The sequence below is a fragment of the Cyprinus carpio genome, chromosome A14, assembly GCF_018340385.1.
Source record: "Cyprinus carpio isolate SPL01 chromosome A14, ASM1834038v1, whole genome shotgun sequence".
NCBI lineage: Eukaryota > Metazoa > Chordata > Actinopteri > Cypriniformes > Cyprinidae > Cyprinus > Cyprinus carpio.
This window is the reverse complement of record NC_056585.1, coordinates 9,900,789-9,924,507: the sequence shown is the minus strand read 5'-3', so window position 1 is coordinate 9,924,507 and position 23,719 is coordinate 9,900,789. Positions and strand designations below refer to the sequence as shown.

Below are 23,719 nucleotides of genomic sequence, written 5' to 3'. Positions count from 1 at the left end.
TGCAGGGAAAGAGAAGCTTTCAATGTCCAAATTCAGTCTAACAAAAGCTCCGCACTCCATCTGTCAACATGGCTGAAACATTTAATCCTCTTGGTGCTTGTTTAATATCATTCACATTGCAAAAAAATCCCATTTGTCATTAGTATCTCTATATTTTCCAGTAAAAATATATAAACATGCTTGAAACCAGATGTATTTATGAGTAACAAAATGCATAAGATATTACTGCTTTTCAGAGCATGACTGAGTGACTTGATTTTCAGATTTTAGTGAGGTTTACACAATGTTTGCTTATGTGGTAAATTAATCTTATTGCAAGCATATTTAGATAATTTTAATGGAAAATAAGACAAAACCACTGATTAAGAATTGGATTTTTTTTTTTTTTTTGCAATTCAGTGTCCACGTCAGTTCATGTGAGAATATTCTGTTAATAATTTCTCACCCCAATGTCTTTACCAGTCACTAAATATAACGAAGATCTAACATGGAGCTTTTACCATGCAAACATAAGCATACTGGATTTGCAGAAAAGTTTCTTTGATAAAGACATGAGCTGTGCTGTTTGAAGATATGAATTTGTGTGTGTGTGTGTGTGTGTGTGTGTGTGTGTGTGTGTGTGTGTGTGTGTGTGTGTGTGTGTGTGTGTGTGTGTGTGTGTGTGTGTGTGTGTGTGTGTGCGTGCTCATAGATCCAGTCCAAGTCCAATCCTGACCGGTCAGGTGTAAGAGTGTCTCTTAGTATCATAGGCAAAAGATCTTTGTTATTCCTCTGGTCAGATCAACAATGAGCTTGTTAGGGAAAGTGAGGGCAAACTCTCCGAACACTGACATGAATATGCAGGCATCACCCAGGGTTGGTTTCATCTCTGTAGGATGGTGCAGGTGAATATGATGGATACTGATGGACAGACATGCAGGTTGATGGAATGTTTTTCATATGTTGCTCCGGCAATACAGTTGGGAGGATCCTCAGTTGGAACTGCTGCTGGTGGTGGTGGACGCCTGTCAACGAGAAAGAAAAACTGGACATAAGAGCCTAGACTTCAAACATTATTCACTTAGTGATAGGCCAGAATCTGAACACATCTCATGCAACCAAGGCCTGTCACTTAAAGGCTTCAGGCAAAACAGAAGGTGGAACCTTGGTTTGATTGACAGGTGACGGAGGGGTGGGTTGATCAATGAGAACCATGCTCAGATATAAGGTGAGGGTGGTGGGGTGATGGAAGGGCAGCGAGCTGGAAACTGGGTGGTTGTAATTCGTTTTGCATCATTCTGATTCATTTGTGAAGAAAAAATCAACAGAACCAGTATGTGAAATTGGAATTCACCAGTCAATTCACCATCCATTCAAACACACAAGTAGACAAACCATCCAACAAACAGGCTGAGGATCTCATAATGATGTTTAGTAGATGAACAATCAGTACATATATCATTAAAACCCACATCATGCACTAGAGCCATATTTGCTAAAAACACTCTTCCTAATCAGTGTTTAAAGGAATGTAATTCTGCCATTTACTAACCCGTCTGTCATTTCAAACCTGACTTTTTCGTCTGTAGAACACAAAAAGAAAAAATATCCTGGATGCTTTTTTTTTTCAAATTATGAAAGTGAATGAAAACAGATAGTGTCAAGAAAATTTAAAGATGAGAATCAGTTGGTTTTTAATATATATTTTTTTTTTTTTGGAACTTGACATCTTCCATTCCTTGTCACTTTCATTGTATAAAAAAGAGCAGCATAAACATTCTTCCACGAAAAACAAAGAAAACCATTCAAATTTGGAAAGACATGAAGGTGAGTAAATTATCCATTTTTACTTCTGGGTGAACTTTCTTTAACCGATTAAGGAATGCATTTTACATATGAGCAACATTTTCACCCCCAGCCACTGTCAATCAAACCACAGAAAATCAGAGTTATCATTAGCATTTCTGCTGGTCACAGGTGCCTAATAAAGTTGGGTTTTGTGAGGCTGCATAACATAATTTGTAGTGAAGAAGAAAAAAAAAAAAAACTGCGGGTTTCAGTTTTGAGTTCCACAAGTGGGGAAAGAAATGCACACATTGTGTTCATAAATACTGCAGAGTTTCAATCTAGCAGCCTGTACATCTAAAAAGCTCAGAAGACCAAGTGAAATGTCAAAATGAGTGTTGATGTTGACCTGTTGAAGCATTTATCTGCATCTAAACTGAATAAAACTGATTTGAATTCAGTTGCACTTGTTTGCTTGGCTCCTCCTACAACAGGACAAGGCAAACTCCAATGACAAAAATCACCAACCACAAAGAGAAACACACAGAGTCACATATATTTCAGCAAAGGTCAATGGGCCCTGGGATCAGGAGCTCCAGAAATCGAGAGAATGGTGAAGTCAGGGCTGCATACCTCCAGTGGGAGAAGGGACCTCGATCATTTTGAGTACTTTAAAACGGAAACAAAAACAGAAACATACATTTCAATATGTAGCTTTTAGCACAATCATTTTGATAAATTTCACTGAACACTTTTCTGTCAACAAAACCTCAATCCACATTGATTTTTACTAAGCATTGTGTAAAAGATCTACGGTGCATGAACAAATCAAATCAAGAAAATGTTTTGCTGTCCTCTCCTTGTTGTCTGAATTATCGGGGACTCCAGGTAACCTGAGATACAATGTGAGAAATGTTAAAGCATAACAAATGAAGAAAAACAAACTACATTATGCAATTCACTAAGAAGCACTAAGAATGAGAGAATGAGAGCAGAGACAGATTAAAATGCATCGTTTACATGAAAAAAAAATAATAGGAAAAATTAAAAACATTCTAATTTTGTCATTCAAATAACTTACGTGTCCTTCAGGTAACACTCTCTAACAAAAGAGAACAAGTTAAAGAAATGCTACAGAAATATATATATATCATAATCATACAAATAAGCAAAACTTGATGCATATTTAAAAATGTCAAGTGCTTAAATTCAAATTTATCATGTTCAGTAAAGAAAACATTGTTTATCCTTATTTAATACATTTATGGAAAATATATATAAAAAAAAAAAGAAAAGAAAAAATACATGTTGCTTGTGAAGTGTTACCGCAATTGATTTATGCCAATGCCAAGAAACACAGTGGACCCAAACGTTTTTGGATACTTAAGCCACACTTTAAAATATAAAAAAATAAGACTTTATTTGTAACAATATTACACATAATATTTTAGAGTAGTTTTTAAGACCTGATTTTTTAATTTAATATTTTTGAGTATATAATGTAAAATCTCCTAAATTATTTAATATATGTCACAATGAATTTGATATTATTAAAGAAATGTGCTTATTTGTTTTAAGTTGATTCTCAAATGTCTGTGATTTCGAGTAAAGCCTGTTTGTATTTGTCTTCAAGATATTTTGTACAGTTAAAATACTGTATACAGCCTAATAGCTCAAGTAGGGAAAAGCTTTATTGCAGTAGCCTTAGCAGAGCTACTGCTGATTGAACAAAGCATCATGCCTCACAGTGTTAGTACATGCAGTTATCCATAACCATAAGTTCTACTCTTCTGCACAATGCTAACAACAGAAACTTCAAATTAACAGAATCTCTTTCAAATGTCAAACATAACTGAACATTAAACATTATTCGATGTTTCCCTTTACTCAAAAACACACAAAGTAGCACTTAATTTCAATATTTACTCTCTATATCCAGCCAAATGCAAAGCATGCTGGGAACTACTGTAACAATCAAAGCCAAAATAAAACTGCAAAATTGAGCTAATTCCCTTAAAATAAATAGGTAGCCTTCTTTCCTTAATTTTCTTTTTTAAGTTTAATCAGTTTCTTAATTCAAGCCTCAAAACTGCTTCAGTTTCCTTAAAAAATATGAGGAAAACATAACCTCTTGGTTTTATTAGCTAAAAGTTCTCAATAATTTATATACAACACTGAACCACAGTTTCTTTAATAAAATATACATACTATTTTTAATTATCACCTTAATTTTTTTTAATGAAAATTACAAGACCCATGATTCATTTTACAGAGAAGTAGCAATGGCCAATGTGTGATTTAACTATCCAAATATTATTGGGGCCACTGTAGTTTGCTTTTGTGTGTGTGTGTGTGTGTGTGTGTGTGTGTGTGTGTGTGTGTGTGTGTGTGTGTGTGTCTGTGTGTGTAAAAATTGTAAAAAAATAAATAAAAAAAAAACACCTTGGAACATGACACAAACATATAATATAATATAATATAATATAATATAATATAATATAATATAATATAATATAATATAATATAATATAATAATATAAAGAGATTTAAGGACAAATTTATCACAACATTTGTGAATATCAGAACTACAACTGAAATTGCAACAGAAGGTCAAAAAGTATGTCAGCAAGCTCTGAGAGAGAAGCAACAGGTCACAACACACTTGCACAAATTTATATTTCATACACACACACACAAGCTCTGAGAGACACACACACACACACAAGCACAAATTTATATTTTATCTTTCTCTGTGGCAGCAGCTCAGTTAGAAGGAAGCTGAGAGTATTTGTACAGCAGGTAAAATATATGGGGCTGTAGGATTGCAGAATCAGAATAAACACAGCAAAAACACAAACATTTGCAAGAAGGCAATGTTCACTTCTGTAATTTTGTCTGAACGAATATAAGCGTAGATATTTTCATATAAATATACAAATATGTGTATGTGAAATTTTAAGACAAGAAAATGAAGTTTAACTGTTTGTAAATAAAAAGAAGAGTACTGGATTGATTCGAGTAGTGGTTTTTTCTAAGGCAGAATTTTTATATATACACAAATATAATATATATAAAGTATAATAGAAGATGTGGTACAATAGAAGATGTGCTTAGTTTCAACTTCAGCATAACTTCACAAGATGGATGATGTGAATGTGTACTTGAAAGGCAGGAGCTGAAAATAAGCATCTCAGAGAATAGTGTGGGATTATAAAGTGTTTGGCTAAAGGCTGAAAAGTCAAACTGTATACCGTTGCCTGGCTTCTTTGAAGAACTAGTTCACCTGTTGACGGTATGTAAGCCTACCTGTAGAGTAGATGGAGCTGAGTCGCTGGTTTCGGTCGGTCCTGTGCTCCTCGGTATACTGGACACGATGTATCTCGCTCCCTTTGGCACAGGCTGTCTGACCACCAGCTTTCCTTTCCTCGTCTCTGCTAGAAATAAACTGTACCAGTAGGCATCGTTGGAGACCAGAGTGGAGTCCGCGATGGTCGAGTTCCTCTCGCTGATCACACTGTTCCTGCTCGGAGGAGCCGCTTTGCTGGGCTTTGTTTTCTGACACTTCAGCACGATGGTGACCAAAATAGTGATGAGTAAAAGAAATGAAACAGAGCCCAGTCCGATCACCAGATACAGGTTTAAATCGGAGAAGATATCATATTCCAAAGGCACCTCAGTCATGTCAGCATAGGTTTTAAGGGCGGTCTCCACCGTGGACAGTTTGATGGTGACTGTAGCAGAGAGCGCGGGATCTCCGTTGTCCTTGGCGATCACAACCAGCTGCTGGTGGCGCGAGTCTCTGTAACTGAACATTCTCATGGTCCGGATCTCTCCGTTATATTGATCCAAGCTGAATAATGTGGCGTCAGTGTTGTGGAGAAACTGGTACGTGATTCGAGAGTTGTGCACTGAATCAGAGTCTATGGCGATTACTTTGGCTATCAGAGTTCCTTTATCGGTGGATCTCGGGTTCTTTTCCTCCACCACCGAGCCGTGCGCGCGCCATGGAGACACTATAAGCGGCGTGTTGTCGTTCTGATCCATGATAATAATGTGAACGGTCACGTTACTGCTGAGCGGAGGAACACCAGAGTCTCTGGCCTCGATGTGGAAAAGAAACTCCTTCTCTATCTCATAGTCAAAAGTCTTTAGCGCGTAAAGATTCCCGTTCTCTGGGTTAATAGAGAACAGCATGGACATAGAGGTGTTCACTATTTCCTTTTCTATTATAAAATAAACTAAATACTGATTTTCATGTAGATCTGGATCTATAGCAGTTAAAGAGCTCAGTAAAGCTCCAGGCGCGTTATTCTCCATAACAGGTATCGTGTAGAAAGTCTGTGGGAACTGAGGAACATTGTCGTTAACGTCCAGTAGCTCTAAAGTTATAGTTTCATTATCAGATAACGGTGGGTTACCCCTGTCAGTCACGGTAATAGTGATGTCATATTCTGGAACCTTTTCACGGTCTAACGGTTCTGAAATTAATAATTCATAATAATTATCAGATGATTCTTTGAGCGCAAAGGGTAAATTGTCAGAAATATGAATATCTACCTGTCCATTTTCTCCCGAGTCTTTATCACTTACACTAACAACTGCGATTACTGTATTAACAGGTACATTCTCTTTCACTGGACTTGAGAATGATTTTATAGAAATTTCAGGATGATTGTCATTCATATCATTTATCAATATAGTCAGTTTACATTGTCTAGATAAAGGATTTGCCCCCTTATCAGTAGCAATGACCTCCATATCATAAATCTTAAAATCCTCATAGCTAATAATTTCTTTGATTCTAATTTCACCATTTTCAGGATTTAAACTAAATGTTTGTTGTGTTTTTTCAGAGGTATACAGGCTAAATGCATACACTATATCTGAATTTGAACCCTCGTCTAAGTCTGATGCGTTTAATTTCAATACAAGACTTCCAATCGGAGAGTTTTCTGTAAGGTTAATGGTATAACTGTCTTTATCAAATTTTGGGGCGTTGTCATTCACATCTAACACGCGCACAATAATACTCGCAGTTCCAGAACGCGCGGGGACTCCTCCATCTACAGCAGTGAGTATCATGTTATGCGTTGCTTGTTTCTCGCGGTCTAATGGCTTTTTTAAGACTAAATTTGTAAATTTCGACCCGTCCCTTCCAGACTGTGTGTCAATATCAAAATGCTCGCTATCAGTTAGATAGTACGTTTTGATGGAATTTGAGCCAAAGTCTGGATCTACAGCGTTATTCAGAGAGAATCGTTCGCCAACTGGGGTAGATTCAGAAATATCAAGGTGCATTGTGTCCCTCCTGAAGTGCGGTGCATTGTCATTGATATCCAGTATTTCAAGCTCAATATTAAATATTCTCTCAGGGTTATCGACTGTCACATCCATCTTTAAAAAACAGGACGATGTCTTGAAGTTGCACAGATATTCTCGATCTATTTTCTCCGCTACATAAAGATCTCCGGTTTCTTTGTTAATGTCCAAGTATTTTCTGTTACTAATGACATCTAATCGTATTCGTCGTTTGGTTAAAGCTTTTAAGTCTAACCCCAAATCTGTGGCTAGATTAGCCACAACGGATCCAGCTACCATTTCTTCAGGAATAGAGTAATGTGTGATGGCAGACGTAATGCCAAAGATCGCAGGGAACAGAAGAAAGATGAACACGTACCTCTTACCATCAGCTATCACAGCAGTGCATCTCTTCATAGTGAATGGGTGTGTTAACAGACAGCTACAATTCCATAAAATTACGAGACGTCACGAGAGTGAACTGCTGATTATTTTCAGGCAATAGACTCAACTGACCACAAACTTGAATCGTATTCTGCACACAGCACGAACTAGAACAGGATCACCTCCCTCAAGACTAAAATGAAATGCACGTCATGGCGGCTGAAAAATGTACCACTTAACATGGGTTTTTGTTGGTGAACAGCGACACATGGCGCCAAGTTTGTACATCCTGTATGATTGTGTTTTTAGCTGCAAAAAATGCTTATTTTAAGATAACTGCTTTGTTGTTATTATTGTTTTTATTAGACTGCAAACGAAGATTAAAGAAAATTACGAATGCTCAAAATACGCTGAACTAAAATAAATAAATAAATAAACCATAAACATAAAGAATGATACATAATTTGCATTAGGGTTCATAAGGATGCGTTTCTTACCTGTAGTGTAGATGCAGCTGAGTCGCTGGTCTCGGTCAGTCCTGTGCTCCTCGGTATACTGGACACGATGTATCTCGCTCCCTTTGGCACAGGCTGTCTGACCACCAGCTTTCCTTTCCTCGTCTCTGCTAGAAATAAACTGTACCAGTAGGCATCGTTGGAGACCAGAGTGGAGTCCGCGATGGTCGAGTTCCTCTCGCTGATCACACTGTTCCTGCTCGGAGGAGCCGCTTTGCTTGGCTTCGTTTTCTGACACTTCAGCACGATGGTGACCAAAATAGTGATGAGTAAAAGAAATGAAACAGAGCCAAGTCCGATCACCAGATACAGGTTTAAATCGGAGAAGATATCATATTCCAAAGGCACCTCAGTCATGTCAGCATAGGTTTTAAGGGCCGTCTCCACCGTGGACAGTTTGATGGTGACTGTAGCAGAGAGCGCGGGATCTCCGTTGTCCTTGGCGATCACAACCAGCTGCTGGTGGCGCGAGTCTCTGTAACTGAACATTCTCATGGTCCGGATCTCTCCGTTGTATTGATCTAAGCTGAATAATGTGGCGTCAGTGTTGTGGAGAAACTGGTACGTGATTCGAGAGTTGTGCACTGAATCTGAGTCTAAGGCGATGACTTTGGCTATCAGAGTTCCTTTATCGGTGGATCTCGGGATCTTTTCCTCCACCACCGAGCCGTGCGCGCGCCATGGAGACACTATAAGCGGCGTGTTGTCGTTCTGGTCCATGATAATAATGTGAACGGTCACGTTACTGCTGAGCGGAGGAACACCAGAGTCTCTGGCCTCGATGTGGAAAAGAAACTCCTTCTCTATCTCATAGTCAAAAGTCTTTAGCGCGTAAAGATTCCCGTTCTCTGGGTTAATAGAGAACAGCATGGACATGGAGGTGTTCACTATTTCCTTTTCTATTATAAAATAGACTAGATACTGATTTTCATGGAGATCTGGATCTATAGCAGTTAAAGAGCTCAGTAAAGCTCCAGGCGCGTTATTCTCCATAACAGGTATCGTGTAGAAAGACTGTGGGAACTGAGGAACATTGTCGTTAACGTCCAGTAGCTCTAAAGTTATAGTTTCATTATCAGATAACGGTGGGTTACCCCTGTCAGTCACGGTAATAGTGATATCGTATTCTGGAACCTTTTCACGGTCTAACGGTTCTGAAACTAATAATTCATAATAATTATCAGACGATTCTTTGAGAGCAAAAGGTAAATCATCAGAAATATGAATATCTACCTGTCCATTTTCTCCTGAGTCTTTATCACTCACACTAACAACTGCAATTACAGTATTTACATGTACATCCTCTTTAACTGGACTTGAGAATGATTTTATGGAAACTTCAGGATGATTGTCATTCATATCTGTGACTAAAATCTTAACTTTACACTTTCCAGAGAGGCTATCAGACCCTTTATCTGTTGCTATGATTTCCATATCATATATCCTGAAATCTTCATAATTAATCATTTCTTTTACTTTGATTTCTCCATTGTCAGGATTCAGACTGAATGTCTGCTGTGTTTTCTCTGAGGTATACAAACTGTAAGAATAAAGGATATCTGAATTCGTTCCTTCATCTTTATCTGTGGCGTTTAATTTCACTACAAGGCTACCAATAGGTGCGTTTTCTGTTAGATTTATATTGTAACTGTCCTTATCGAATTGAGGGGCGTTGTCATTCGTGTCCAGAACTCGCACAATAATGCTAGCTGTTCCAGAGCGCGCGGGGACTCCGCCATCCACAGCAGTGAGTATCAGATTATGTGAGGCTTGTTTTTCTCTGTCTAAAAGCTTTTTCAGAATTAAATCAGCAAATTTTGAACCGTCCCTTCCTGTTTGTATTTCAATGTCAAAATGTTCGCTCTGAGTCAAGTAATACGTTTTTATCGAATTCGAGCCAATATCAGGATCCACTGCATTACTAAGTGAGAACCTCTCCCCGGCTGCTGTTGATTCTGATATATCCAGACGGATCGTATCCCTCCAAAACCGGGGAGCATTATCGTTGATATCTACAATTTCAATTTCAATGTTAAACATTCGCACAGGGTTCTCGAGTGTTACTTCCATTTTTATAAAACATGTCGCCGTTTTAGATGAACAAAGAAATTCTCTATCTATCTTTTCTAATATATAGAGCTCTCCTGTTTCTTTGTTGACATCCAGATATTTTTTGTTAGATCTTATATCGAGTCGCATTTGTCTGCTGCGGAGTGTTTTCACATCCAGTCCCAAATCGGATGCCAAATTAGCGACAACAGAGCCTTCCTCCATTTCTTCTGGGATGGAATAGTGTGTAACAGCGAACGCTTTGTCCAAAATAGCAGAGAAAAGCAGAAGGAACGTTACATACCTCCAGAACTGTGACTTCACGAGTCCCTTCATTCTGTTTGAGATGTTTGTATTCCTCGCGATCCTGAAATTGGTTGAGAAGCTAATGGCACACACAGCAAAGCTCTTGTCATGGCGCGCTCTTTGTGCGCTTTGCTCCTATAAGAAATCTGTCATGGTGATTGTGATTAAGTCAAAAAGCGTTTTCTTAGAGAACAGCGACGCTCAGTGAGTTTGGTCTGAACATACACAATAAGAAGAGAACATTCTTGCTTACAATAAGTATTTTTCTATTTCCCGAGTTATATGTTGCTTTTTTTCTGTTCTACTCGATGCCAAGGCAAAAAGTGATGATAGAAAAATAGCCTTAAAATAACAAATGCAAAATACAAGAACATACTTTATAAACATAAGGATAACTGAGAAGAAATTCAAATATGAGAGGGAAAAACTATCTTGTATTTTCTTAGCCTGCGAAACATAGTAAGGTATACCAAGCCCATGAACCACCTCTTATTTAACACTCTGGAAGGAAATTGTGCGTGAACCATCACGTGAATCTCTCCTTGATTAATGATTTGGATTGTTTTACCTGTAGTGTGGATGCAGCTGAGTCGCTGGTCTCGGTCAGTCCTGTGCTCCTCGGTATACTGGACACGATGTATCTCGCTCCCTTTGGCACTGGCTGTCTGACCACCAGCTTTCCTTTCCTCGTCTCTGCTAGAAATAAACTGTACCAGTAGGCATCGTTGGAGACCAGAGTGGAATCCGCGATGGTCGAGTTCCTCTCGCTGATCACACTGTTCCTGCTCGGAGGAGCCGCTTTGCTGGGCTTCGTTTTCTGACACTTCAGCACGATGGTGACCAAAATAGTGATGAGTAAAAGAAATGAAACAGAGCCCAGACCGATCACCAGATACAGGTTTAAATCGGAGAAGATATCATATTCCAAAGGCACCTCAGTCATGTCAGCATAGGTTTTAAGGGCGGTCTCCACCGTGGACAGTTTGATGGTGACTGTAGTAGAGAGCGCGGGCTCTCCGTTGTCCTTGGCGATCACAACCAGCTGCTGGTGGCGCGAGTCTCTGTAACTGAACATTCTCATGGTCCGGATCTCTCCGTTGTATTGATCTAAGCTGAATAATGTGGCGTCAGTGTTGTGGAGAAACTGGTACGTGATTCGAGAGTTGTGCACTGAATCAGAGTCTATGGCAATGACTTTGGCTATCAGAGTTCCTTTATCGGTGGATCTCTGGATCTTTTCCTCCACCACCGAGCCGTGCGCGCGCCATGGAGACACAATAAGCGGCGTGTTGTCGTTCTGATCCATGATAATAATGTGAACGGTCACGTTACTGCTGAGCGGAGGAACACCAGAGTCTCTGGCCTCGATGTGGAAAAGAAACTCCTTCTCTATCTCATAGTCAAACGTCTTTAGTGCGTAAAGATTCCCGTTCTCTGGGTTAATAGAGAACAGCATGGACATGGAGGTGTTCACTATTTCCTTTTCTATTATAAAATAGACTAGATACTGATTTTCATGGAGATCTGGATCTATAGCAGTTAAAGAGCTCAGTAAAGCTCCAGGCGCGTTATTCTCCATAACAGGTATCGTGTAGAATGTCTGTGGGAACTGAGGAACATTGTCGTTAACGTCCAGTAGCTCTAAAGTTATAGTTTCATTATCAGATAACGGTGGGTTACCCCTGTCAGTCACGGTAATAGTGATGTCGTATTCTGAAACCTTTTCACGGTCTAACGGTTCTGAAACTAATAATTCATAATAATTATCCGACGATTCTTTGAGCGCAAAAGGTAAATCATCAGAAATATGAACATCAACCTGTCCATTTTCTCCTGAGTCTTTATCACTCACACTAACAACTGCAATTACAGTATTTACAGGTACATCCTCTTTCACTGGACTTGAGAATGATTTTATGGAAATTTCAGGATGATTGTCATTCATATCTATGACTAAAATCTTTACTTTACACTTCCCAGAAAGACTATTAGACCCTTTATCTGTTGCTATGATTTCCATATCATATATCCTGTTTTTTTCATTATTATTTATATTTTTTACTTTGATTTATGAATTTTAGGGATTTTATATTAAGACTGAATGTCTCCTGCGTTTTTTCTGAGGTATATAGACTAAAAGAGTAAAATATATCGGAATTCGTTCCTTCATCTTTATCTGTGGCGTTTAATTTCAATACAAGGCTACCAATAGGTGCGTTTTCCGTTAGATTTATAGTGTAACTGTCTTTATAGAATTGAGGGGCGTTGTCATTAGTGTCCAGAACGCGCACAATAATGCTAGCTGTTCCAGAGCGCGCAGGGACTCCGCCATCCACAGCAGTGAGTATCAGATTATGTGAAGCTTGTTTTTCTCTGTCTAATGACGTTTTCAGTATTAAGTCAGCAAACTTAGATCCGTCTCGTCCAGTCTGAATCTCAATACTAAAATGGTCGCTTTCACTGAGATAGTATGTCTTCACGGAATTTGAACCTGTATCAGGGTCTACAGCATTTGTGAGGGAAAACCTCTCCCCTGATGCTGTTGCCTCTGATATGTCTAAATGCATTGTATTTCGACGAAAACTTGGCGCATTATCATTTATGTCCATTATTTCAAGTTCAATATTAAACATTCGAATAGGATTCTCTAATGTGGCATCCACTTTAAGAACGCATGTTGTAACTGACTTTGACGTGCACAGATTTTCTCTGTCAATCTTTTCTAAAATGTACATCTCCCCAGTATCTTTGTTAACGTCAAGATATTTTTTATTAGCGACGACATCCAACCGTATTTTACGTTTACTAAGACTTTTGAAATCCAATCCCAAATCAGACACCAAATTTGCAACCACAGACCCTTCGTCCATTTCCTCAGGAATTGTGTAGTGAGTAACAGCAGCTGCTGTCTGAAACACAGCAGCAAGGATTACGAGGATCGAGACGTACCTTAACCATAGCTGTGCTTTAGGTTCCATTGTTTCGATTTTCCTGAAAGTGCACACAGAAACCAGGTCAAAAGAGTTCCAAACCGTGGATATGGTTCAAGAAAATAATTCGCGCAATGCAAGAAAATACAACTGGACCAATATATGAAAGAACGAATGGTCCTGCCTGAAAGAAAGACTGCAATGTTGCCCGCAGATGAAGAGGCGATAATGGCGACGATGGCAGAATGACTAGAAAAGTATTTCCTTGGTGGACAGCGACTCTGTGCGCACAGGAGCGAGGAGTGCAGCTTACAGACTAAAATAATAAAAGTATTTTAAAATATTTTTTTTTTTACGTTGGTTAAGGTTTTAATAAAAAAAAAAAAATAATAATAATAATAAAAATTATAATGAGGCTTTTCATATACTATATGCAAACAAAAGCAAATGACAAATGCACCAGGTGATTTTCAAAACTGTGCCAATAAAAACGCATTACGTAACAGGTAATTAAACAAGTAACAGTCTCCTGATTTAGATACGTTTAAAGTTTAAAAAGCAGCTAAATTATCTCTGAAAATAAGTAGCTACACTGCATTGTGTAAAAGTGATGCATAATATTTCTTATCTTCTTATCTACATTTTCAGCAGATTAATTGTCAAGTGCTATCAAAATAAAAGCAAATGCGCATGTGCAAAGTTAACTTAAAAGGGCATTTTACATCACCGGGAAAAACAAAAAACATCCATATCTTATGTTTGACCATTATTTTTTTATTTGTTTATTTTTTCAATTCACTATGTGGCAGTGCTTACCTGTAGTGTAGATGCAGCTGATTCGCTGGTCTCGGTCAGTCCTGTGCTCCTCGGTATACTGGACACGATGTATCTCGATCCCTTTGGCACAGGCTGTCTGACCACCAGCTTTCCTTTCCTCGTCTCTGCTAGAAATAAACTGTACCAGTAGGCATCGTTGGAGACCAGAGTGGAGTCCGCAATGGTCGAGTTCCTCTCGCTGATCACACTGTTCCTGCTCGGAGGAGCCGCTTTGCTTGGCTTCGTTTTCTGACACTTCAGCACGATGGTGACCAAAATAGTGATGAGTAAAAGAAATGAAACAGAGCCCAGTCCGATCACCAGATACAGGTTTAAATCGGAGAAGATGTCATATCCCAAAGGCACCTCAGTCATGTCAGCATACGTTTTAAGGGCGGTCTCCACCGTGGACAGTTTGATGGTGACTGTAGCAGAGAGCGCGGGCTCTCCGTTGTCCTTGGCGATCACAACCAGCTGCTGGTGGCGCGAGTCTCTGTAACTGAACATTCTCATGGTCCGGATCTCTCCGTTATATTGATCTAAGCTGAATAATGTGGCGTCAGTGTTGTGGAGAAACTGGTACGTAATTCGAGAGTTGTGCACTGAATCTGAGTCTAAGGCGATGACTTTGGCTATCAGAGTTCCTTTATCGGTGGATCTCTGGATCTTTTCCTCCACCACCGAGCCGTGCGCGCGCCATGGAGACACTATAAGAGGCGTGTTGTCGTTCTGATCCATGATAATAATGTGAACGGTCACGTTACTGCTGAGCGGAGGAACACCAGAGTCTCTGGCCTCGATGTGGAAAAGGAACTCCTTCTCTATCTCATAGTCAAACGTCTTTAGCGCGTAAAGATTCCCGTTCTCTGGGTTAATAGAGAACAGCATGGACATGGAGGTGTTCACTATTTCCGTTTCTATTATAAAATAGACTAGATACTGATTTTCATGGAGATCTGGATCTATAGCAGTTAAAGAGCTCAGTAAAGCTCCAGGCGCGTTATTCTCCATAACAGGTATCGTGTAGAAAGTCTGTGGGAACTGAGGAATATTGTCGTTAACGTCCAGTAGCTCTAAAGTTATAGTTTCATTATCAGATAACGGTGGGTTACCCCTGTCAGTCACGGTAATAGTGATATCGTATTCTGGAACCTTTTCACGGTCTAACGGTTCTGAAACTAATAATTCATAATAATTATCAGACGATTCTTTGAGAGCAAAAGGTAAATCATCAGAAATTTGAATATCTGCCTGTCCATTTTCTCCTGAGTCTTTATCACTCACACTAACAACTGCAATTACAGTATGTAGAGGTATATCCTCTTTCACTGGACTTGAGAATGATTTTATGGAAATTTCAGGATGATTGTCATTTATATCTGTGATTAAAATTTTTACTTTGCATTTTCCTGAGAGACTATTAACCCCTTTATCTGTTGCTATAATTTCCATATCATAGATCCTGAAATCCTCGTAGTTAATCATTTCTTTTACTCTGATTTCTCCGCTGTCAGGATTCAGGCTGAATGTCTGCTGTGTTTTCTCTGAGGTATACAAACTGTAAGAATAAAGCATATCTGAATTGGAGCCTTCATCTTTATCTGTGGCGTTTAATTTCACTACAAGGCTTCCAATGGGTGCGTTTTCTGTTAGATTTATATTATAACTGTCCTTATCGAATTGAGGGGCGTTGTCATTCGTGTCCAGAACGCGCACAATAATGCTTGCAGTTCCAGAGCGTGCAGGGACTCCTCCATCCACAGCAGTGAGTATCAGATTATGTGAAGCTTGTTTTTCTCTGTCTAAAGGCATTTTAAGAATTAAATCAGCAAATTTTGAACCGTCCCTTCCTGTTTGTATTTCAATGTCAAAATGTTCGCTCTCACTCAAATAATACGTTTTAATCGAATTTGAGCCAATATCAGGATCCACCGCATTACTAAGTGAGAACCTCTCCCCGGCTGCTGTAGATTCTGATATATCCAGGTGGATGGTATCTCTCCGAAACTGGGGAGCATTATCATTTATGTCTACAATTTCAATTTCAAAGTTAAATATGCGCACAGGGTTCTCCAGTATCACTTCCATTTTTATAAAACATGTTGTCGCCGTTTTAGATAAACAAAGATATTCACGATCCATCTTTTCTAATATATAGAGCTCTCCTGTCTCTTTATTGACATCCAGATATTTTTTGTTAGATATAATATCTAGCCGCATGTTTCGTCTGCTCAGTGTTTTCTCATCCAGTCCCAAATCTGACGCCAAATTAGCAACAACAGAGCCTTCCTCCATTTCCTCTGGAATAGAATAGTGCGTAAAAGAGGACACTGTGTCCAAAATAGCGAAGAAAAACATGAGGACGGTTACATACCTCCAGAACTGTGACTTCACGTATCCTTCCATTCTGCAACGTTTGAGATGTTTGTATTCCTCGAGATCATGAAATTGGTTGAGAAACGAATAGGGCACAAAGCGAAGCTCTTGTCATGGCGCGCTCTTTGTGCGCTTTCCTCCTATAGGAAATCTGTCATGGTTGTTTGTGATTATGACCAAAAGCGTTTTCTTAGAGAACAGCGACGCTCAGTGAGTTTAGTCTGAACATACACAATAAGAAGAGAACAGCCTCGCATGGAATAGGTTTTCTTCTATTTTACTTTTTATTTATTTATTTATTTATTTATTTATTTTTTACTCGATGCAAAGGAAATATGTGCTAATAGATTAAGAGCCTCAAAATAACAAGTGGAAAGAAAAAAACATAAGTTGTTTAAAAAATATATGGAAAAATGATAATTGAAAAGAAATTAAAGTAATTAAAATATGAGATGAAAAAATATAAAATTTTCTCAACCTAACCTGAGAAACACTGAGTATGCTATATTGGGTACGCGCATGCACCACATCTTCTCTTACAATCTGGAAGGAAATTGTACGTGAAACGTTATGTAAATCTTTCTTTGATAATTGATTTGGATTGTCTTACCTGTAGTGTAGATGCAGCTGATTCGCTGGTCTCGGTCAGTCCTGTGCTCCTCGGTATACTGGACACGATGTATCTCGCTCCCTTTGGCACAGGCTGTCTGACCACCAGCTTTCCTTTCCTCGTCTCTGCTAGAAATAAACTGTACCAGTAGGCATCGTTGGAGACCAGAGTGGAGTCCGCGATGGTCGAGTTCCTCTCGCTGATCACACTGTTCCTGCTCGGAGGAGCCGCTTTGCTTGGCTTCGTTTTCTGACACTTCAGCACGATGGTGACCAAAATAGTGATGAGTAAAAGAAATGAAACAGAGCCCAGTCCGATCACCAGATACAGGTTTAAATCGGAGAAGATGTCATATCCCAAAGGCACCTCAGTCATGTCAGCATAGGTTTTAAGGGCGGTCTCCACCGTGGACAGTTTGATGGTGACTGTAGCAGAGAGCGGGGGCTCTCCGTTGTCCTTGGCGATCACAACCAGCTGCTGGTGGCGCGAGTCTCTGTAACTGAACATTCTCATGGTCCGGATCTCTCCGTTATATTGATCTAAGCTGAATAATGTGGCATCAGTGTTGTGGAGAAACTGGTACATGATTCGAGAGTTGTGCACTGAATCAGAGTCTATGGCGATGACTTTGGCTATCAGAGTTCCTTTATCGGTGGATCTCTGGATCTTTTCCTCCACCACCGAGCCGTGCGCGCGCCATGGAGACACTATAAGAGGCGTGTTGTCGTTCTGATCAATGATAATAATGTGAACGGTCACGTTACTGCTGAGCGGAGGAACACCAGAGTCTCTGGCCTCGATGTGGAAAAGGAACTCCTTCTCTATCTCATAGTCAAACGTCTTTAGCGCGTAAAGATTCCCGTTCTCTGGGTTAATAGAGAACAGCATGGACATGGAGGTGTTCACTATTTCCTTTTCTATTATAAAATAGACTAGATACTGATTTTCATGGAGATCTGGATCTATAGCAGTTAAAGAGCTCAGTAAAGCTCCAGGCGCGTTATTCTCCATAACAGGTATCGTGTAGAAAGTCTGTGGGAACTGAGGAACATTGTCGTTAACGTCCAATAGCTCTAAAGTTATAGTTTCATTATCAGATAACGGTGGGTTACCCCTGTCAGTCACGGTAATAGTGATGTCATATTCTGGAACCTTTTCACGGTCTAACGGTTCTGAAACTAATAATTCATAATAATTATCTGACGATTCTTTGATAGCAAAAGGTAAATCATCAGAAATATGAATATCAACCTGTCCATTTTCTCCTGAGTCTTTATCACTCACACTAACAACTGCAATTACAGTATTTACAGGTACATCCTCTTTCACTGGACTTGAGAATGACTTAATTGAAATTTCAGGATGATTGTCATTCATGTCTGTAATTGTAATGGATAATTTACATTGGCCGGATAATGGATGAGTTCCTTTATCTGATGCTATAACCTCCATATTGTAAATTTTAAAGTCTTCATAATTAACCATCTCCTTCACTCTAATTTCACCACTATCAGGATTTAAGCTGAAAGCTTTCTGTGTCTTCTCCGATGTATACAGACTAAATGAATACACAAGGTCGGCATTAGAAGCCTCATCTAGATCTGTTGCATTTAATTTAACAACCAGGCTGCCTATGGGTGCGTTTTCAGTTAAACTGATGGTGTAGCTCTCCTGATCAAATTTAGGGGCGTTGTCATTTGCATCCAACACGCGAACGACGATGCTGGCCGTTCCTGAACGCGGAGGGACTCCGCCATCCACTGCTGTCAGTATCAGATTATGAACTGCTTCAGTTTCACGATCTAGTGCCTTTTTTAAAATTAAATCAGCAAATTTGGAGCCGTCCCTCCCAGACTGAATTTCAATATCAAAGTGTTCGTTCTGGCTCAGATAATAAGTTTTAACCGAGTTGGAACCGACATCAGAATCCACTGCATTACTGACAGAAAATCGCTCACCCGCAGATGTAGATTCAGTGATATCTAAATTGATTGTGTCTCGTCTAAAATGAGGATTATTATCGTTTATGTCCGTGATTTCCAGTTCTATATAAAATATTCGCACAGGATTCTCAACAGTAACTTCCAGTTTTAGAAAGCAAGTCATAGTCGTTTTAAGAGGACAAAGATGTTCACGATCAATCTTCTCTTGAATGTACAGCTCCCCCCTGTCTTTGTTTATGGCGAGGTATTTCTTGTTAGCAATAACATCTAATCGGACGTTTCGTTTAATCAAAGTCTGTACATCAAGTCCCAAATCATTGGCCAAATTTGCCACGACAGATCCAACTTCCATCTCCTCTGGAATAGAATAGTGAGTAACAGCCAGAGCCGATTGATAAAATACTGATACAAGTAAAATCAGCGCGACATACCTTCTCCATGACCGGGTTTTCAAATCAGAATCCATTGTCTGATCAAATGCTTATGATGCAAGGACAAAGCAGTTCGTGGAGCAACAAAGCATTGGATATTATTCCAAAATGAGATGCAGAAAAAACTGTTAGTGAAGGGATAAAAGATGAAAAGTTTCCTCGACGTAAACCGCAATCTTTTGTCTAAAGCCAGAGACGCAGAAAATAAGGGTTCATTGCAAAATGGCCATCTGTGATAATGACGTTGAAATTAAGCTCGAATTGATGTACAATTTGTGAGACTACAGCGCCACTTGGCGCACACACATTGAGGTGCCGTAAAACTTGCGCACGTTATGTTACAATATGCACGAACACTCAATTTATTATTAAACTTTTTTATTATTATTATTTTTACATAGCCTAAAAAATAATAGTACCATTATTGAAATATTCTTACCTCAAATTGGGTGCTTCATAAGTCAAAATACATGTGCACAATATAACAAAAATTTAGACTATAAAATGTGATCTTACCTGTAGTGTAGATGCAAAAAAAAAAAAAAATAATAAAAAAAAATAGACCATAAACATAAAGAATGATACATAATTTGCATTAGGGTTCATAAGGATGCGTTTCTTACCTGTAGAGTAGATGCAGCTGATTCGCTGGTCTCGGTCAGTCCTGTGCTCCTCGGTATACTGGACACGATGTATCTCGCTCCCTTTGGCACAGGCTGTCTGACCACCAGCTTTCCTTTCCTCGTCTCTGCTAGAAATAAACTGTACCAGTAGGCATCGTTGGAGACCAGAGTGGAATCCGCGATGGTCGAGTTCCTCTCGCTGATCACACTGTTCCTGCTCGGAGGAGCCGCTTTGCTTGGCTTCGTTTTCTGACACTTCAGCACGATGGTGACCAAAATAGTGATGAGTAAAAGAAATGAAACAGAGCCCAGTCCGATCACCAGATACAGGTTTAAATCGGAGAAGATATCATATCCCAAAGGCACCTCAGTCATGTCAGCATAGGTTTTAAGGGCGGTCTCCACCGTGGACAGCTTGATGGTGACTGTAGCAGAGAGCGCGGGATCTCCGTTGTCCTTGGCGATCACAACCAGCTGCTGATGGCGCGAGTCTCTGTAACTGAACATTCTCATGGTCCGGATCTCTCCGTTATATTGATCTAAGCTGAATAATGTGGCATCAGTGTTGTGGAGAAACTGGTACGTGATTCGAGAGTTGTGCACTGAATCAGAGTCTATGGCGATGACTTTGGCTATCAGAGTTCCTTTATCGGTGGATCTCGGGATCTTTTCCTCCACCACCGAGCCGTGCGCGCGCCATGGAGACACTATAAGAGGCGTGTTGTCGTTCTGATCCATGATAATAATGTGAACGGTCACGTTACTGCTGAGCGGAGGAACACCAGAGTCTCTGGCCTCGATGTGGAAAAGAAACTCCTTCTCTATCTCATAGTCAAACGTCTTTAGCGCGTAAAGATTCCCGTTCTCTGGGTTAATAGAGAACAGCATGGACATGGAGGTATTCACTATTTCCTTCTCTATAATAAAATAAACTAGATACTGATTTTCATGGAGATCTGGATCTATAGCAGTTAAAGAGCTCAGTAAAGCTCCAGGCGCGTTATTCTCCATAACAGGTATCGTGTAGAAAGTCTGTGGGAACTGAGGTGAGTTATCGTTGACATCTAGCAATTGGACACTTATAGTCTCGTTATCAGATAAGGTAGGACTTCCTTCATCCGTCACAACCAACGTGATCTCATATTCTGGGACAATTTCACGATCTAACGGTTCTGACACCAATAACTCATAGAGGTAGTCAGAGGTTTTGTTTAAAAGAAACGGCAAGGACTTGTTCATTGTCAGATTTACCTTACCGTTATTCCCCGTGTCTCTGTCACTAACACCCACTAGAGCTATAACAGAGCCGACTGGGACGTTTTCATCCACTGTGTTCTTAAGAGATTTTATGGTTATCTCGGGATAGTTATCGTTCATATCCTTAACATACACAGTCACTCTGCATTGACCGGAGAGTGGAACCGGACCATTGTCTTTAGCTTCAACGAACATCTCAAATATTTTCATATCTTCATAATCAATGGTGCCCTTAACTGCAATTTCGCCAGTTTTTGAATCAATCGAAAACATCTCCTGCGTTTTCTCAGAAGTGTAAAGTGTAAATGAGTATGTAAGATCTGCGTTTGGGCCTTCATCAGCATCCGTAGCCTCTAATTTAATAACAACAGTGCCAGCTGGAGAATTTTCGCTCATATTCAGAGAATAAACTGCTTGATCAAACTGAGGGGCGTTGTCATTTGTATCTTGGACGCGCACAATAATATTAGCCGTGCCAGAGCGCGCAGGGACGCCGCCATCAATTGCAGTGAGTATCAGATTATGAACAGCCTTCTCCTCCCTGTCTAAAGCCTTCATGAGAACCAAATCGACATATTTTGTACCATCACTACCAGAATGTATATCAACAGTGAAATGTTCACTTTCACTTAATTTATAGGTCTTGACTGTATTGGCACCAACGTCTGGGTCAAAAGCATTGGGCAAAGAAAATCTTTCTCCCGGTGTTGCGGACTCTGAGACATCCAATTCAATTTTATCTCGCCGGAAATGAGGAGCATTATCGTTAATGTCTGTGATGCCCAATTCAATATTGAAAATGCGCAATGGGCTTTCAATTATTAAGTCTAATTTTAGAAAACAGATTGTCGTGGTTTGTCCCTATCCATTTTCTCAACAATAAATAGCTCACCAGTGATTTTATTAATATCAAGATATTTGTTGTTATGGAAAATATCAAGTTTTACCTCTCTCTGTGCTAGTCCTGTAACATCCAGCCCTAAATCAGCGGCTAGATTTGCAACAACGGATCCGCGCTCCATCTCCTCCGGTATGGAATAACGCGTCACAGACAAAGCTGTTTCCCACGTTACCCAAAATACAAAGAAAAACGCAACCCACCGTTCAACTGGCTTCATCATCAATTCCAGCAGAAGACACAAAATCACTAAGAAAAGATCAGTCAGATGGAGTTAGCCTACAAGTCCTGTTGCTTCTTGAAATATCCCTTGTGTTCAAATCTCCCTTGTAAAATATCCCTGTAATGATTTAAAAACGTTCCTCCTGAAAAGGATGTTGTTCTCAGGACCACCAAGCCTCTGGTATATGACAACGTCCTTTTAAATGAAGCCTGTGTGTCATTTACTGGACAACAGCGACGCGCTGAGACAGAAACAAAAACTGTATATTTACCGGATTAAAGAAATGAACTGAAGATATTGTCTTGTTTTATAGTTTTATGTCTTTCATGAGCGAAAATTATCTCAGCCTTTTTGTCTGTATTAAACGTAGATCAATGAATTTCTCTGTCTCTCCCTCTGTGTGTGCGTGCATATCTGAAGGCGATGTGTGCAACACTTTATTTTCCATTATCGTGTCACTGCATAACATCTTATGAAAAGCTTTGCATACTTGGCATTTGTTACTTTTTTATTATTATTTTATTTAATGTTTATATATATATATTTTTTTTTTTGACAGGGATGCTACATCATTACAATGACATCAGATTTCATGCAACAAAGGTACTGCACAGACTACCAGATCATTTTACAGAGATACTATTTTATTTTATTTCTGATCATTAGTGCATGTCAATGTAAATGTAACGGATTTGATAGCTGATTGGAAGGCCTGGCTTCAGACAGTGACTAAGACAGTCATACTTGCAGTAAACAATTAATTTAAACTGAAATACACAAAATACTTTTTTGCCAAAAGAAAGCAACATAATTATGTTGCAGAATCCTAAGTGCCTTTAGCATTTGCTAAATTAACTTCTGCTAAGTACAAAGGCTGAGAGAATATAACAGCTGTCTGCCCATGTCCACAGTATCCCATGTTGTAATCTTTACAGAATTTTCGGACTTACCTCTCTTTCTGTGAACTTTGGCTACTTTAACCCATTCTCTTTTCTTTCTCTTCCAGGAATGGATGGCAGTCAGATGAATTCATGATTCCTTGAAGATTTTACACATGGAACAGAGATCTGCATTAGGAATTAAAATATTGTAATAATATGATTGTTTTTTTTTTGTTTTGTTTTTTTCTCTCTCTCTCTCTGGCACTTCCGTTTCCCTCTGCAAATAATAATAATAATAATAATAATAATAATAATAATAAAATCTGCATTGTTAAAAAATGCCATTGTGTCTCTTTAAAATAAAATGTCACTGCACAGAAATATGACCACAAATTTAAATTAACATGGGTGGTGG

At 39.3% G+C, this 23,719-nt stretch overlaps 1 protein-coding gene and 1 pseudogene across 1 annotated transcript; both read right to left on the bottom strand.

Moving 5' to 3' along the window:
• Positions 1–578: 578 nt before the first annotated feature.
• On the bottom strand, positions 579–22,773 carry LOC109053603 (annotated as a pseudogene).
• On the bottom strand, positions 12,413–19,978 carry LOC109053602 (protocadherin alpha-C2-like). The gene is made up of 2 exons (XM_042770590.1): positions 17,049–19,978; positions 12,413–14,062 (listed from the first exon to the last, which is right to left on the bottom strand). Exons 1-2 carry the CDS (start codon positions 19,455–19,457, stop codon positions 14,045–14,047), a joined length of 2,427 nt encoding a protein of 808 aa, XP_042626524.1. The 5' UTR covers positions 19,458–19,978; the 3' UTR covers positions 12,413–14,044.
• Positions 22,774–23,719: the final 946 nt, after the last annotated feature.

Bases quoted from the DNA above. Each gene is read 5' to 3' on its own strand.
- LOC109053602 (XM_042770590.1), bottom strand. From the start codon at position 19,457: ATGGATTCTGATTTGAAAACCCGGTCATGGAGAAGGTATGTCGCGCTG.